General features: G+C 37.3%; 1 protein-coding gene across 1 annotated transcript; it reads left to right on the top strand.

The window, feature by feature from the left end:
• Nucleotides 1-196: 196 nt before the first annotated feature.
• Nucleotides 197-16,126, top strand: LOC126785085 (uncharacterized). The gene is made up of 32 exons (XM_050510672.1): nucleotides 197-368; nucleotides 462-635; nucleotides 801-896; nucleotides 1,000-1,069; nucleotides 1,180-1,313; nucleotides 1,515-1,655; nucleotides 1,739-1,896; nucleotides 2,383-2,551; nucleotides 2,641-2,739; nucleotides 2,980-3,057; nucleotides 3,143-3,202; nucleotides 3,310-3,467; nucleotides 4,603-4,804; nucleotides 5,189-5,308; nucleotides 5,419-5,498; nucleotides 5,590-5,694; nucleotides 6,995-7,072; nucleotides 7,341-7,429; nucleotides 7,620-7,768; nucleotides 9,225-9,368; nucleotides 9,459-9,566; nucleotides 9,782-9,892; nucleotides 10,339-10,443; nucleotides 10,586-10,696; nucleotides 10,863-11,041; nucleotides 11,177-11,627; nucleotides 11,997-12,104; nucleotides 12,268-12,326; nucleotides 12,907-13,291; nucleotides 13,727-15,283; nucleotides 15,400-15,607; nucleotides 15,703-16,126. The coding sequence occupies exons 1-32, from the start codon at nucleotides 243-245 to the stop codon at nucleotides 15,801-15,803; spliced, it is 5,913 nt and encodes a 1,970-aa protein (XP_050366629.1). The 5' UTR covers nucleotides 197-242; the 3' UTR covers nucleotides 15,804-16,126.
• The last annotated feature ends 78 nt before the right edge of the window (nucleotides 16,127-16,204 follow it).

Here is a 16,204-nt window from a genome sequence, read left to right as displayed (position 1 = left end):
TACTGAACATGCCCTAATTATCCATGATGTAGCTACCGTTCCTTACAGAAAAAACAGCCTCCCAGAAAATACTGGGGAAAAAACAGATGCAAGCCCAAGCTTAGGCCCATTTCAAACAGCTGAAAATTCCTACGTCCCCTATTTCATTTTCCTTACCAAAAAAGATTTTCGCCAAAAGCGCGAAATAAAACTCAAAACTCACTCATAAATCCCACTCTGGGGTTTTCCGAGCTCCTCCGTCAATGGCCGCCACCACCGCCACCGTCGACGCCTCTCTCTGGTGGGATCCGTTCTCTCTCCTACTCACCGACCTCGAGAACGCTCCTCTCTCCTCCTCCTCCTCCTCCTCCGACCTCCCTCCCAATCTGGTAAGAAAACCCTAACCTAACCTCTCCTTCCCTCACTCTTCTCTGTACATTTGTATCTCCACACTCTTCAATTCGCTTCGCCGTGTTGCGTAGGTCAAGAAATTGAAGGCCAATCACGCCTGGTTCGTCGACACAGTGAGCCTCTTCAAGCCGCCGAGTGAGAAATCAAAGGCCGCTTTGGACTCGCAGCTCGTCAAGGTCGGCTCTCACCTGCTGAATATCAAGCCTGAGTTGAAAGACAAGGCTCTCACCATCAGCTCCTACTTGGTGAGCTTTGAGATTTTGATTTCGTGTTTATAGTTGCTTATCTCGTAGAAATTTGGATATTCTGTGCATTAATCTGTGGAAATTATGCTTTTGATTTCTTATGATTGTGTCGTCGATTGTCGTGTTGCGATGAGAGTTAGTTAGTTTGTGGTTTTTTGATTTCAGTGTCTTGATGAGGTGCAATCGTACATTCTAGTGGAAAGGTCTCTCAAGGATAACAATGTAGGTCTTGAATCTGCAGGGCACGACTTTGTTCATGTGGTTAGTGTCTCACTCGTAATGTCTAGCTTTACCGGATCGTTGAAATGCTATAACAGTATTTATTTGTTTTTAGAGTGTAATTCTGATTATTACTCTCATGCAGGTGTTGATTTACTATTATATTGAGCGGCAGTGCTTGCTGAAGTGTACCAAGAGTATACTCATGCTTGCTTGTAAGTCATTAATGAGAGCTAAAATATCTAGGAGATTATGGATACTTCTGAAGCTGAACTTTGGACAATGTTTGAAATTTGTATTTACTATTCGATGTTGGATGCAACAGTGTCTCTGGGAATTGAATCTGGAGAAGGAAGTCCTATTAAGGAGGAAGCACTGAAGTTGGTTTCTGATGGACTGGAGAAGAAATTAATATCTCTGCTGCAAGACCTTTTTTCTTCCAGTCCCACTGAAGAAATGGTATGTTCTAATGCTGGCGCTGATATTTTTGGTTCTCATGTAATTGTTTTGACTTTACTTAGTCTTATGGTTCCTTGATTACACGCCCATGTACACAAATGTGTATATGCATACGCATACACCCATGCTTTTGTGTGAGAAAATAAAAATTAAATAATTTTGTTTAAAGTCCTGATGTTAACTTGTCTGGATGCCTTATAGGATGTTGACCTTTTCAGTTTGTGGGCTGAGGAGACACTAATTGAAGACAATTTGGTTCTGGATATTCTTTTCCTTGCTTATTATGAGTCACTTTGTACTTGTAATGGTGGAACATGGAAAGCATTGTGCTTGCTCTATAAGGTATCTTGTTCTCTTTTTCATACTGAATTTGTTCATATAGTATTCTCTAATCCGAATCCTTCCTCACAACCGTTGTGTTATAGGGGATTTTATCTGGGTCTTCTAACTTTGAAAAGCTGGCAATATCTACTGAAGCACTGCGATCTTCTTACCAAGCTAAAGTTCAGCTTCTTCTAATTCTTATAGAAACCCTGGACCTGGAAAGTCTTCTCAAAATGGTCCATGATGAAGTACCTTTCAGGTATTTTGCTACTTTGGATGCATTTAATTGTTTAATGTTACCAAGTAAGATATCATGGATGAAATCAATTATTTACTGATTAAAAAAATGTATATGGTACTTGAACACCTCAGTTTTTGCACTAGGACAGTATTATTTCCTGGCTCATGTCACAAAGTATGAACATGCCCTTGGGGAAGCTAAGGGATGGACTCTGTACTTGTGAGGCAGACATATGCATGCTTTGAAGTTGTTTCTTCTAGATAGAATTAAAATGACAAGGCATCGTTTCTGGTTTGATTAGAATTGTTGAGACTATGATGAACAAGTAGAAATGATATAGTATGAAGACTTTTAAGCCTTGTTAGTTTAATTGTAATTAGTCACCTATCATTCAGGTTTATATGGTAGTCTTGATAACTTTGTCATACGGTCATATCTACATTTTCTTTAACTCCATCCCTTTTGTATTTTCTTTCTCTAAAAGTTAGATTACTTCTATCGCAGGGACGGTCAAACTGCTATTACTTTGGTTGATGTCCAAGAGATTGAAGCAATAATTTCAACATTGAATGCATTTGAAACAAAAGGGGCGGGCCCATTAATTCTTGCATGGGCAGTGTTTCTATGTCTGATTTCATCACTTCCAGGCAAAGAAGAAAACAATGCACTAATGGTATGTCTTATTTGCAGATGTTGCTTCATCTTCAAGGTTATTTGAATATTATCAATGATTGCTGGCTTTATTTTTGTCCTGTATTTCAGGAGATTGATCATGTTGGTTATGTTAGCCAAGCATTTGAGGCATCATCCTTGACTTATTTCGTAGAAATCCTTGAAAGTGATGTATTGAAGGAATCCGATGTAAGTTATTCTAATTTTAGGTCTGAGTGTCCAGTGATTTGTTCTAGGTGTTCCAGTATCTTGAGGTTTCATTGGGTTTTCCCTTTTCAGCTTTTCCCATTAGAAGGGCTTGGGGATATGTTATCTGATGTTTCAAGTAGATTTGATATACATTGTTTAGGCCATTTTGAGTATTTGTCTTTGGTGTCTTTCCCTCTTCATGTCCATTTTGAAGTGTTAATATTTTCCTTTTTTCTTTAGGGGCCTGTTGCTGGTTTTCGAAGTGTGTTGAGAACTGTTATTTCTGCATTTATTGCAGCTTATGAGATCAATCTTCAGGTAAATGTATAGTGCAAAAATTCAAATTGATGTTAGCTTTTGTTGGATGCATTTCCTGATTTCTTTTGCCTTTTCCATTGTGCAGATGGAAGATGGAACCCTAATGATAATAGTGGATATCCTTTGCAAAGTTTATCTGGGAGAGGTCTGGACGTGGCTTTTATCTTACAACCCATGTTTTTCTAATCAATAGGTTTTATAATTCTTATTGTTGTTAGTGTATAAGCACTCATTTGTTCCTCAATATTGCAGGAGTCTCTTTGCATCCAGTTCTGGGACCGAGGAAGTTTTATTGATGGTCCCATCCGGTGTCTTCTCTGCAGCATAGAGAGTGAATTTCCTTTCAGGACTGTCGAGCTTGTTCGCCTTTTATCATCACTTTGTGAAGGAACCTGGCCTGCTGAATGTGTGTGAGTATACTTATTTTTCACGGTTGTTCTTAGTCTGTTAAGATATGTTCTTTGAACAAGAGTTATAGACCTGTTCACCCTTTGGGTGTTGGATCAACTTCACTCAGGTTCCAGAGTAGCCTTTAAACTTTTTGTTTAGTTACATCATGAATTTATCCAACTCATGAGAAATTCTGATTTAATATGGAGCTCAGTGAAACATAGGCATACTTGATGGGTTTTGAAAGCCTATAAAACTTAAAGGGAGCAATAGAAGAATTTTTCTTGCTGTTATTTTGTAGCAAACTGATGAGAAATGGAGAGAATAAAATTACCTACGGTTCTTGTAAATTAATCTAGAACATTTTATTTTTCAATATCTGGTCTGGTTTGGTCTTGCATCAAAGGCTTAAAAATACTGATGCGGTGACTGAAGTTGTAAATCACATATGAGTCCAGTGAAAAGATGGGTTCATCTGCACTATTTGGTAAAATATGTAGTTGTCTAGTCAGGCGTTGTGGGAGCCCGTGTTTCTATATATATATATATATATACACACACACACACACACACACAAATGTCTGGCTACAGAGCTCCGGACCGTCCGGATTTTCCGTTTGTGCCACGACAGCCACACTACCCACCTCCCGGCGCTGTGCCGGCCGGAGCTCCATTGGCGGCCCACGGCGGCCAAAATCTGCAAAAAAAAGTTTCTGGGCAGATTCCAGCAACTTCGCCATTTCGGCCGCTGTGGGTCGCCGATGGAGCTCCGGCCAGCACATACGGGATCGCCTGGAGGGGGGGGGGAGCACGGCTGGCACCATCCGCGCTGTCGTTGCGCGTTGCCGGTGGCCGGAATGGCCGAATCCGGACCTCCGGAGCTGAAAAAATCTGTATGTATATATATATATATATACATATGTACACAATTATACATATATCATACTGCTGAAGATTTTGCTGGTTTTGCCAAGAATTTTGCTTTTGAAATTTGATGTCTTGATCTTTTCTCTCAATGACACTCCTAATTCCCTATGAATGCCGAAGATTAGCTCATTATTGATTATGTATTTCTCTTTTATCCTCCTATTTTAATGTTTGATATTATGTTATTTTGATGTTGTATTTTAGTTAATTTGCTCGTTCTGTTAACAGGTACAACTTTCTAGATAAGTCTGTTGGTATATCATCCTTGTTTGAGATTGCAACGAATTCCTTCAGGGATGACATCTCTCAAATTGTTGAGACGAACCACCCTTTGCACGTCCCTGGACTTGAAGGTTTGGTCATTCCCAGTAAAACCTGTGGCCGTATATTGAGATTAGTTGATGAAAATACTGCTCTTGTTCGATGGGAGGTAATTGACCATTTACTGATTTTTGTTAATTGCCTTTTATCAGTTAATTTATATGCACATGGCGAAGATATCAGAATTTCACTGACTATTACTGGATCAATATGTGGTCACTTTTCTCAGAATGTTGTATTTCTCTCTCTTTTTTTTTTTTTTAATGTATTGTTGTTGGTCATTCTCATGTAGTATGAAGAAGCTGTTCTTTGTTTTTGGCAACATTATCTCTATTATCATCTACTTTTGTAGCATCAAAATGCATGTATCCGGTAGAATTTGCAATTATTTGTTAATGTTTGTCATCGTTTGCATTTGCTAGCACAGCTGTGATTTTTCTTTTACTTGCCAACTCTATTTATTTTTGTGCTAAGTCATGTCTCTTTTCTGTAGTATACACAATCTGGGGTACTAGTTTTGCTCATGCGCTTGGCCCAAGAGGTATATTTCAAAAGAAATGAAGAAGTTCTTCTTATCCTCAACCTGCTTAGCCGGATGGTCACCTTTAGCATGGTAAAAATTTTCATTATTTGTTGCTAGAGCATGTTTGGATTCAGAACTGAAAAATGGGATATAATTAATTTTAATAACAGTCCCCTTTCCTACTTATGTTTTAAATTTAGGCTGTGTGCTTTGCTTTGATGGATGTTGGGTGCTCTTTGCATTTCCAATCAACTGGCATGAGTGGGCAGAATACCATGTGGTAATGAAGCAAGCTCTTGGTCGTGTGGGTTTTGTTTTCTCTTTCCTGTCTATTTAATATGTCATCTCATGTGTATTTGTTTTTCATCCAGGGTGGTTGAGATGATTAGCACTCTAGTCAGAAGGTTATCCCCTACTCGTAGTGGTGCTGCTCTAATGTCCGTGGCTATAAACATATTGGCAAAGATGTTGAAATGGTAACTTCACTGTCTAGCTTCATTGAGGGGTCTGAATGTCTTACTTACAGTCTCCTCGTGATATATAGTTCTGGAGAACTATAACCATAAAAATATCCATTGCACTTATCATTATTATTCTCTACATTCCTTCCCCATCTTGGCCAAGGGTCATCCGCAGCCTTGCTTCTAGTCCTTGATAGACAATATGAGCAGAATATCTTTTGGTCAAGTTTTGGAAAGTTTTATGATTTCCTCCTTATTAGGATTTGATTTAATATTAGGGAATCTTATGGATTCCTTGATTCTTAAGTTCTAGGGTTTAGCCTCTCTCTATATAGAGGTCTTTATAGCCTTTTGCTGGCAAAATTAAGTTTATGAAATTTGAAAGTTTATGCTTCTTTTGGGTTTGTGTGATGCAACCTACCATTAGGTGTGATGCCCTAGAAACCCTACTGGTGTTGGTTCTATCCTTTTTGTAATACCTATATCTCAATTCCACAATCCTTTAGTAAACTGTAGAGCAGGTTGTCCTTCATCAGTCCTGCTAATTTTTGAATAAATGGAACCCTGCTTTTTTATAGGTAAAAGCAATAAGTGATACCGAAAGAAATGTGAGGAAGTATTTTGCGTTTTACTGGTGTAGTAAACAAATTTCTATAGGCATGGCAATCAAGCTGTCTACTTATACATGTATCTGTACCAATCTGAAAAATCTTGCATCCTGAAATGGGATCCCACAAAGAATCAACTGAAGTATTGAACCAACCAACCCACTCTACTGGATGATTACTTTAACACAGTAAACAAGCTATATACTTATACATATATTTGTTCTGTTTAAGCTGTATATTAAATACATGCATTCTTCAATTGAATTTCTAAGTAAAACCCTCAGAAATGTGGAATTCTAAATAAACCTTATTGCTTCTGGTGCTTGCACCCTTATTGATTTTTTTCAAAAGGGGGTGTTATGGGAAAATACTGTATTTAGTGTGTGTGTTAGCTGAGGCCTTTATGAAGGAGTAACATAACTCTGGGAGTGAGTGAGAGATTGAGTTTACTCGATTAGTTTTGAATTTGTATCCTGGTTGCATAAAGCTTATATACCCTGTTCTCTTTCTTTTCGGGTGAGGTCTTGATTCAGAAATCAATTATGGTGCCAGCAGTCTTAGTTTGGAGGCACATAATTGTTCCAACATGAAGTGCATTGTTAGACTATATTGTCCTGGGATAGTATCCCTAGTCTCTCAATTTTTGCATGAGTTGTGTTTGACATAGGTCATTATACTCTGTCCTTAACTTGTATCTACTGTGGCAGTTCCCCTTCTCATGTTGCTGAGGTGGCCTTAAAAGCAAATATGTTTGAGTTTGAGATTGGTGACAATGTTCCGTCAAGGTAACTTCTTAAATTGGGAAGACTTGTTATTGTTGCCCATTTCAAAGAGAATGGTGATGAATTAATGTCCAATTACAAAAGGTTATTTGAAGAAAAGGTGGTGTTAATTGCACAAAGGGGCGTGTTCATAGCATCACCCTTATTATTTTGTTTATTATTATTATTATTATTATTATTATTATTTTCTCTTGCCTGCGTTGGTAATGTTGATGCCTCATCGAGGCTAGGGTCAAAGTTGATATTTACTTAATTGTTATTGCTTCATCAGTGGATCATGGTTACTTTCTGGAAAGCCGGCGAAGATGCTTGTAATTGACTGTGAACATAATGATAGTGACTGCACATTGACTATATCAGGTACGTTTTATAGTAGACCTTTTATATGATTCCTTTCGCTCATCTTTTTTGTTTGCTTAAGTTGCATTTTGTTGCAACCTGCTTTCTGCATCACATCATTTTGTTTGTTTAGCTTACAATAAAGGAGATTAATGATTTTTTTTTTTGTTATTTAAGCTTTCTTGACACCATATATTTTCCAACCTTGCAGTGCTAGACTTTACTCTTCAGTTCATGGAATCAGGTGTGAAGAATGATGGTGTATTGGCTTTAATTGTTTTCTCTCTCCAGTATGTTCTCGTTAACCATGAGTACTGGAAATACAAGTTAAAGCACACCCGATGGAAAGTAACATTGAAGGTAAAACTCATGGTTTCTTCTGTGTTCGTACTGTGACACAACAGCTTTATTTATGTTGAAACTGAAAACAGACTCAGTGAAAAGAACGTAAAGTATTAACGTTTTGTGTACTGATGTGGTCCTGATAAATGTCATAGGACTTCCCTATCACCACATAACATATGTTATATAACATTGAAGAAAATTGAAAGGAAAGAAAATAAAAGCCACCTGACACGTGAGGAAAGAGTCGGATTGTATGGATTCGTCTGCTATATTTGTTTCGGGCAATGCCTTAGTCAGTTGGTCCTGCAGGTGTTCTGCTGTTGCCCCTTCCTTTTTCTGTTTCTTATTTATTCTCTCTTTGGCTAATTTTTCTTATGTACCTCTTCTACAGCTCATTTTTATTCTTTCCCTTCTAAAGGTCTCATTTCTGGTCAAATAAAATCAAATAGGAGTATACTGGAGGAACTGTTCATTGTTTTTTGATACACCTTACTATATGAGATTCAGGCCTTTAGCTTGCTATGCTTTTTTGGATGATGAATCTCCAGTGTTCTAAAAAACGGCCGCCTAGGCGCTAGGCGGCGGGTCACCGTTGTGTTTTTAGGCTATTCGGTTGTCCATGGCGGTCGGGTGATTAGGCGGCCGCCTAGGCGGGTCTAGGTGGTTTGACTTTTAATTTTTTTTAATCTCAATTTTTTGGATTTGGGGGTTAGGCCATTTGTGATCGTAAAAAAATATTTACCTTTTGTTCTAAATTTGAAATTTCTAATATTATGGTATGAACATTAGATGAGTTGAGACTATTTTGATTTTTGAACATTAATATTGAGCACTTTTTTACTCATTATATATTTTTAATCATATAAATAGTATTAAATACATGTAGAAAAATAAATAAATATTTAATAATTCAAAACCGCCTAGGCGCTAGGCAGTGATTGTCCGCCCGGCTACCGCCTAGCGTTTTTTTTTAAACCTTGTGAATCTCGCGTCAATTGTCTTTCTAGCCTTTGGCTTTTCTTCTTTTCCTAATGTAGCTCAACCAGTTAAGAAAGTATATCAGGCATATGGTTCATATCAATTGTATGAATGAAGATCAGACCTGAAAAATGTTTGCAGTCAGTGGATTACTTATTAATTTTCTTCATTAGATAATTATTCCATATCTTATTAGATGAAAGCATTAATTGTGGTACTAAAGTTAGTTTGACTATTATCTGTTAAAGCCATGTTCGAGTGGTTGCTTGCATGTTGTGGTAGTTTTTAGTTTCATTTAATCTGTAAGAAAAGTGGAAATGATGAGCCTCAATCGCAAATCTTGTCAACGTTGATTATATCCATAATTTTGTTTGCATCCATGTCTCTGGTTCTGAATCACAGTGCTTGTGTTTGCAGTTTATGTCTACTAAAAGCTAGTCATATATGCATTATGCCTGGAAAGTTAATTTTAATTTTAATTTCACTGTTTCAGGTGCTTGAAGTGTTGAAAAGGTGTTTAACATCAACCTCATGCTCTGAAAATCTGGATGAAGTCATCCTAGATAGAATTTTTTGTGATTCTTCCATCCATTATACTCTTTTTCAAATTGTTTGTACAACACCACAAACATTAGAGGTGGGCCTTATGTATGTTGATGATCTAATTTGGTTATTTAAAACTATAACTATGTGGTTGGTTCTATAATGGGTACATATTTTTCTGTAGAGACTTTACTTCAGTCGTCTTGTTGAGCTAACAGAGATTGAAGGGTTACAGCTGGCTATATGTTCTGTTCTAGAAGTTCTTTTCATCATGCTCTCCAAATTTTCCAAGGTACATTTGGAAGTAAGATAGTGATGACTTATGTTGGAATTGTGTTTTTATCTATTTTTTTTTCTATAAAGACAATCAAATACACATTGAACTATATAACAACATCTCGGATCTTTCTTTTCCCATAGTGTCTCTGTAGATTCAGCCATTTGGACCTGTGAGAGATATTTCATTATCATTGTAAAAAACTGATGTTCTCTTTTGTTTATTTTCAGGATACATCTTCCGGCCTTCAAAATTTTCACCAAGCAGTTTTCTCCTCAGCAACAAAACCTGTCCCTATAGTTGCAGCGCTTGTATTGTTGATATCTTATTCTCGCAATCCAGTATGGCCTTTCTCAATGCTTATTGATTTTATAATCTGCCTTCTACTTTGTTGTTTTTATTGCTATTTCTTTCTGAAGTAGAAACTATTATTGCTATTTCTTTCTGAAGTATAAACTATCTGCTTGTCTTTTTCCAGTTATTTTCTTTTGGGAAATTGCTATATAAAATTGCTGCTGTTTTGTATAGTTATGATGACATTGTTAATCTTTTTCACTCCATGACATAAAAAGGCCGTATATATATTTTTATTTGCATGTAATTAATGGAAGGCCTGTTCAAGCAATAATGTGGTAAATGTGTCGTTTTAAGCCCTAATTATCACCACAAATTAGTCCCAACTTCCAAGTGGTGTACATTTTGTCTTTGTTGATAATCTGCGAGTGTGGAATCAAATTTACAATTTTACTTGATCGTTTTCATTAAATATTTCAAGTTTTCTGTGCAGCAAATACAAATTGGTGCTGCTAGGGTTTTGTCAGTGTTCTTGAAGAGTGCAGATATTATCCAGCCGCATTTGTTTGGAAGCAGCTTTGGACTAGATGATATACAGGTTTCATGTTTATTATTATTATTATTATTATTATTATAATTATTATTATTATTATTATTTCCTTCTATTGATTTCTTGTAAGCTTAATCCATATAAACTACAGCGTCTAAATCTGCTTGTTGCCTTTCTACACTGTTGGTAGATTGGAGATCTGAGGCATGCTGTTAGTGACATATTACTTGAGCAGTCAGCATTAAATGAAGATCTCTTAGTTGCTGTAGTCAATTTGCTCACGTCTGCTGCTCGATATCAGGTCTGTGAACATTTTATATGTTAATGTTTACAGTATTATTTGTACAAGTGTCAGACCAAATTGGTTGGTTCACTAGTCATTACCTCCTCAATCAGCTGTCTATCACCCTTTGAAATTAATTTATTATAGCACAATTGCTTTATCTTATTGATGTTTTTCCATACAGCCTGCTTTTCTTGTTGCTGTGTTATCCACCAAAGAGAGTAAAGATGTCCAGCCGAGTAATGCTGCTGATGTGAAGCTACCAACAAATGAAGTTCTGTCGAGGTTATCTGAGTATGAAAAGGCAAGTGTTGTGGTTGCAGTGTTGTATCATATTAGAAGATCTAGTGATCTTATCAACAGGTGCGCACTGTCATAAAATATTCCGGTTGTAGTCTGTTCCAGTTCTTTTTCCTTCCATTATTACATTGCAGTTTTAAGTATTGTCTGTTTTGCTAAAAAGCCGAAATTTTGCGTTCAATTTTTTGGAATATGCAGTAATCCTCGTGTGCTGCTGAATGTTCTCAACTTTTTAAGAGCTCTGTGGGAAGATGCTGCTCAATATTCTGATATTTTGGAATGCATGCGAGGCTCTGAAAATTTCTGGAAGAACTTGTCGAGTTCTATCAGTGTAGAAGCTCCTCCCTTTGAGAATTTAACTGAAACAGAAGCTGAAGATTTGGGATACAGATATCAGTGTCAATCTTCAATATTGGAAATAATGGCACATGATGTGTTCCTGCAGAAGAAACTGTTACATGCAGAGTCACTTGTAAACCAAGTGACTGAATCACAGGACAAGATACAGAATTTAGTGAGGACTGACAATTCAAAAGGAGAAAATCTAGAGGTTATTTTATCAGCCTGGTGTGGAAGCTCGGTTTGGAGCCATCTGACCAAGTTGCTTAGTCATAGTGAATATGACATCAGTCTTAGTTTGCGGGCAAAGGTGATTTTTCTTTCCAAAGTTATAATAATTTTACCTGAAACTTGTAAATCATAAATGCTTTGGTGTCTACTTTTGTCTTCACTTTGAAGTCACAAAGTAATAAAAATTTGGCGTCTAATATTTGTTGGTCGGTCATCCTTATGTTACCTACATTCCAAAATTTTTGATACTGCTCAAGTTAACTATTCCAATAAACAAGTATTTTTTTGTGGTTGTTGTAAGATAGTAACTTAACGATATTACTCTCTTCAATTTGTTGCTTATGACATCCATTAATAAAAAGGGCTATAGAGTCTCGTAATATGTATCTGATGTTTGTGATATTATACTTAATAGTTAAAATATAATAATCATAGTTACAATATGCAGGTTGCTGCTGGTTCAGTCACTGCCCTTGTCATGGTGAAATTAGCACAGGGTGATGCTGGAAGTTTGTCTGTGTCCTTACTTGAGAAGTCCCGCATCCTTTTAAAAAAGGTGTGATGTTCTTTTGATTGTATCACTTATTTGTTTTTAGAAAGTGAATGAAACTCAATACTAGCTCATCAACTTAAACTTATTATGTTACTTTTCTAGTATTGTGATTTTAAGTTTGCAAGACTGACCATTTGATCGACACTATTCTTTGCCTTCTTTGCAGCTGAGAAGCCATCCTGCTTTTTCTGAATTGTTAGCTCAATATTCACTGCGTAGTTACAGGTAATATGTTTGTTATGCTAATATTTATTGGAGTTTAAATATGTATGTCAACCAGACATCAAGATGTCTGTTTAAAAATGATTTGTTCATGTTCATAGATGCCTTGAAACTGAGAAAATTTCTATACACTTGTGAGTGCACCTTCCTCGAAATGTAACTTCAGTTTCAGTCATTTTCTAATGTAAAGAAGCACCACATGGATGACATGATTAACTGTAGTTCTTGCTACCTCTGGCATTTGTTCGTATTTTTATGCCAATTAACTGGTCATTAATGCTGTTTTTTTTTTTCTTATTGGTCCTCAGACCAAGCATATGATTTGTTTTCTGTCATAAGGACACCTCATCTGATCACTTTTATTAGACATTATACTGGACATCCCCGTGACATGTTTTGCCATTGACCTTGAACTTGTCTGTATTCTACAATTTTGGCGCATTAACTATGTAGGGACATTATAGTTGTGTGCTACTATGCCTTTTACTTTCTTGGCTTTTATTTTCTGTTTCACGTGTTACTCTTTTGATAACACATGCCATGTACTTTCGGTCTTATGAATTCTATATTTATCTTTCTCCAGTGCAGAGAAGGAGCGAAATTATTTGATACTCAGCGATCTTTATTATCATCTGCAAGGGGAGGTAGAAGGCCGGGAAATTGGTTCTGCATCGTTTAAAGAACTGTCTCAGTTCCTAATTGATTCCAACACTTTCCAAACTTACCAGCTGAAGTATGATGGTGATCTTTTCATAACTGGCAAAGATGCGTACCTGTTTGATATCAAACGTGTAAGAGCTGATTTGGGATTAGATCTCTGGGGCTATTCAATGTGGAAGGAGTCGGAGGCAATTGCAGAACCGATGTTGCATCACATGAAACATGTGAACTCAATGGTGTTTCTAACAAGCTCGAAGCTTTCCGCACTTAGAGCATTAAGAAGTATTCTAACTGTTTACCTGGATTACGTGAGTTCTTTGAGTTCGTAATTTTTTTTTCTGTTGGCCTGACGTTTCACATCAAACTTTTTTCCATGTTTGACAGTCGTAGTGATATCGGGTAAAAATGATAACAATGTGACCTATGTCACATCTAATAAGGTGTTTATGAATGCACTGGTAGCCCTAGAATTTCGAGATATCCATATATATACACATTGATTTCTGTAATTTGCTTTGTCCAACAATCAATCGCGAGCTCATATTTGTTAAATATATGATAAGGTTTAACCATTTGGTTCAGGCATCTATTTTATATAACTAATGAGATGATTTTGCCTTTCAAGTTTCTGTTTCTTTTGTTTTGAGCATGTTACTGTTTATCTTTAAAATGAGTTTACTTATGTTTGCTTTTGAACATCCTGTTTTTTCTTGAAATTAATTCCTGTTTACATGCTGCTGCAGTCACTGGAGGCAAAGAGTAAAGTGCAAGAAATCTCTGATCAACTAGTTTTCCCATGCATAGATCACATATGCACAAATTTCCTTGATACAGTAGAATCATTGGCTCCAGTACTTGGTGCCTCTGAAGAGATCTTTCACTTCCTTGCAGCTCAAGCAGAATTGCTTCTGTATCTTATGATTTCTGCACATGAGAGCCTGCCTTCATCTGTTTGCATTCGTGTGCTCAAATCATCTGCTGCTGGCCTTAAAGTGTTGAGTGATTTCCAACCATTAGTTACTGGGTCATCAGTTTCAGTGGTTAGCTCTACAGTCAAGCTCTTGCTCATGCTGGTTCTCTCAGCATTGAAGTTTAGTTGTCATTCAAATTTAGTTGGGCAAAGAGATATGGTATCTGTTGAAGACATGGCTAAAATATCTGATATGAGTCTACATCTGCTACCGATTCTCTGTAATCGCCTTGCTAGTGCTGAGGACTGCAGGCTCTCGCTTACTACTATGGACTTGATATTGAGAAATTTCTTGACTCCCAACACTTGGTTTCCCATCATTCAGAATCACCTCCAGCTTCAGCATCTGTTTCTGAAGCTTCAAGATAAAAAGTCACTGGAGTCTGTGCCTATCATAATGAAGTTCTTTTTGACACTTGCTCGTGTGAGGCAGGGTGCAGAGATGCTTATTAATCATGGTTTTCTCTCGTCCCTTAGATTCTTGTTCGCTGAGTACTTGGATGATAGGTCTGCTTCAGTAACTATGACTGATAGCCTTTCCAATTCATCTGACATAATGGAAAAGCCAAAACAAATTTGGGGACTGGGTTCAGCTGTCATCACAGCTATGGTTCAGTCTCTAGGAGACAGTACTGCTTGTTCTGATGTTGTGGAGAATGTAATACCGTACTTCTTTTTCGAGAAAGCTTATATGATTTCATACTATCTCAGTGCACCAGACTTCCCATCTGATGATCACGACAAGAAAAGACCTCGTGCACAGCAGAGACAAACTTCTCTTACTGATCTTAAAGAAATTGAGCACACTCTCATGCTAATGTGTGTGCTGGCAAAACATTGGAATTCATGGGTCAAGGCCATGAAAGAATTGGATTCCCAGCTGAGAGAGAAAAGTATACATCTTTTAGCATTTATCAGCAGGGGAACTCAACGTGTTGGAGAAACTTCCAGTTTTAGTGCCCCGCTCATATGTCCTCCTACCCTTAAAGAGGAATTCAATAGTTGCAAGAAAGCCTCGTTTGTTAACTGTAAAAGTGGGTGGTTTGCTCTTTCACCACTTTGTTGTGTGTCAAAACCAAAATTATTGACTGCCTCAATCACAGCAACAGGGCAGACTATTAAAACTCAAGCTACTGCAAACGGTTGTCTCATTTCTCAATCATACTTCTCAGACACTATTGCCCTACAGATCTACAAAATTACTTTTCTGCTATTGAAGTTTCTCTGTTTACAAGCTGAGTGTGCTTCTAGAAGGGCTGAGGAGGTGGGATTTGTTGATCTTGACCATTTTCCTGAGCTTCCGATGCCTGAGATCTTACATGGCCTGCAGGTAGCAACTAATTTTAGTATTTATTTATCATTAACATCTTTGGATATCCCAGTTTCTGTCTTTGATTTGTTTCAGTATGCAAAAATTTGATATCCTATATGTTATCTCTTATGTAGGATCAAGCTATTGCCATCATTACAGAAGTGTGTGAAGCAAACAGAATGAAGGAGATTCAAATCGAAGTCCAGTCTATCTGTTGTTTGCTGCTACAAATAATGGAGATGGCGATGTACTTGGAACTTTGTGTTCACCAGATATGTGGCATAAGACCAGTGCTAGGGCGTGTGGAAGATTTTACGAAGGAAGTTAAACTGTTAATAAAAGGTACCAAAAAAAACACCCTATTGCAATGACATCTCCTGTTACCTGGTGATTAGAATCTAACAAGTGATGTTATCCTTTGCACTGCTGTTTTGTAGCGACGGAGACACATGCTTTCCTGAAACCATCCCTGAAATCCTTGAAGCAGATAATGTCGGTTGTCTATCCCGGATTGGTACAGGCGGAGGATTTTTTGTGAGGTAATTCTTAGATTCTTAGTGTGCATAGGTGAAAGCAGGAGAGTTCACAAGAACAGATGTATAAACGGCCAGAGTTTTGCCTAACCTTCCTCTCTGGCCTCCCTTGTAACAAAAGAAAGCTAATTTAATCTGTCATAGTCTAGATTAGAATTTATATATCTCCTTCCTCAGTATCTCTCGAGTGATTTGCTTTAGAAATGTTCCACATGCTTTATAAAAACAGTGACATTTCTTTCCGCCATTCTTTTCGAATTTTAATTTCGATTTTTATGAACTCTATGATGGACAAGATTTCTGAGAACCCTAGCCATTCATGGTTGTCGTTGTGCGGCTTCTTTTTCGTCTCCTCTCTCCCAAAGGTATCTACCATTGGCTTCCATCTTAGTGGGGGACCTATAAT

This window comes from Argentina anserina, chromosome 2 (genome assembly GCF_933775445.1).
Source record: "Argentina anserina chromosome 2, drPotAnse1.1, whole genome shotgun sequence".
Lineage (NCBI taxonomy): Eukaryota > Viridiplantae > Streptophyta > Magnoliopsida > Rosales > Rosaceae > Argentina > Argentina anserina.
This window is presented reverse-complemented; position numbering and strand designations above follow the sequence as displayed.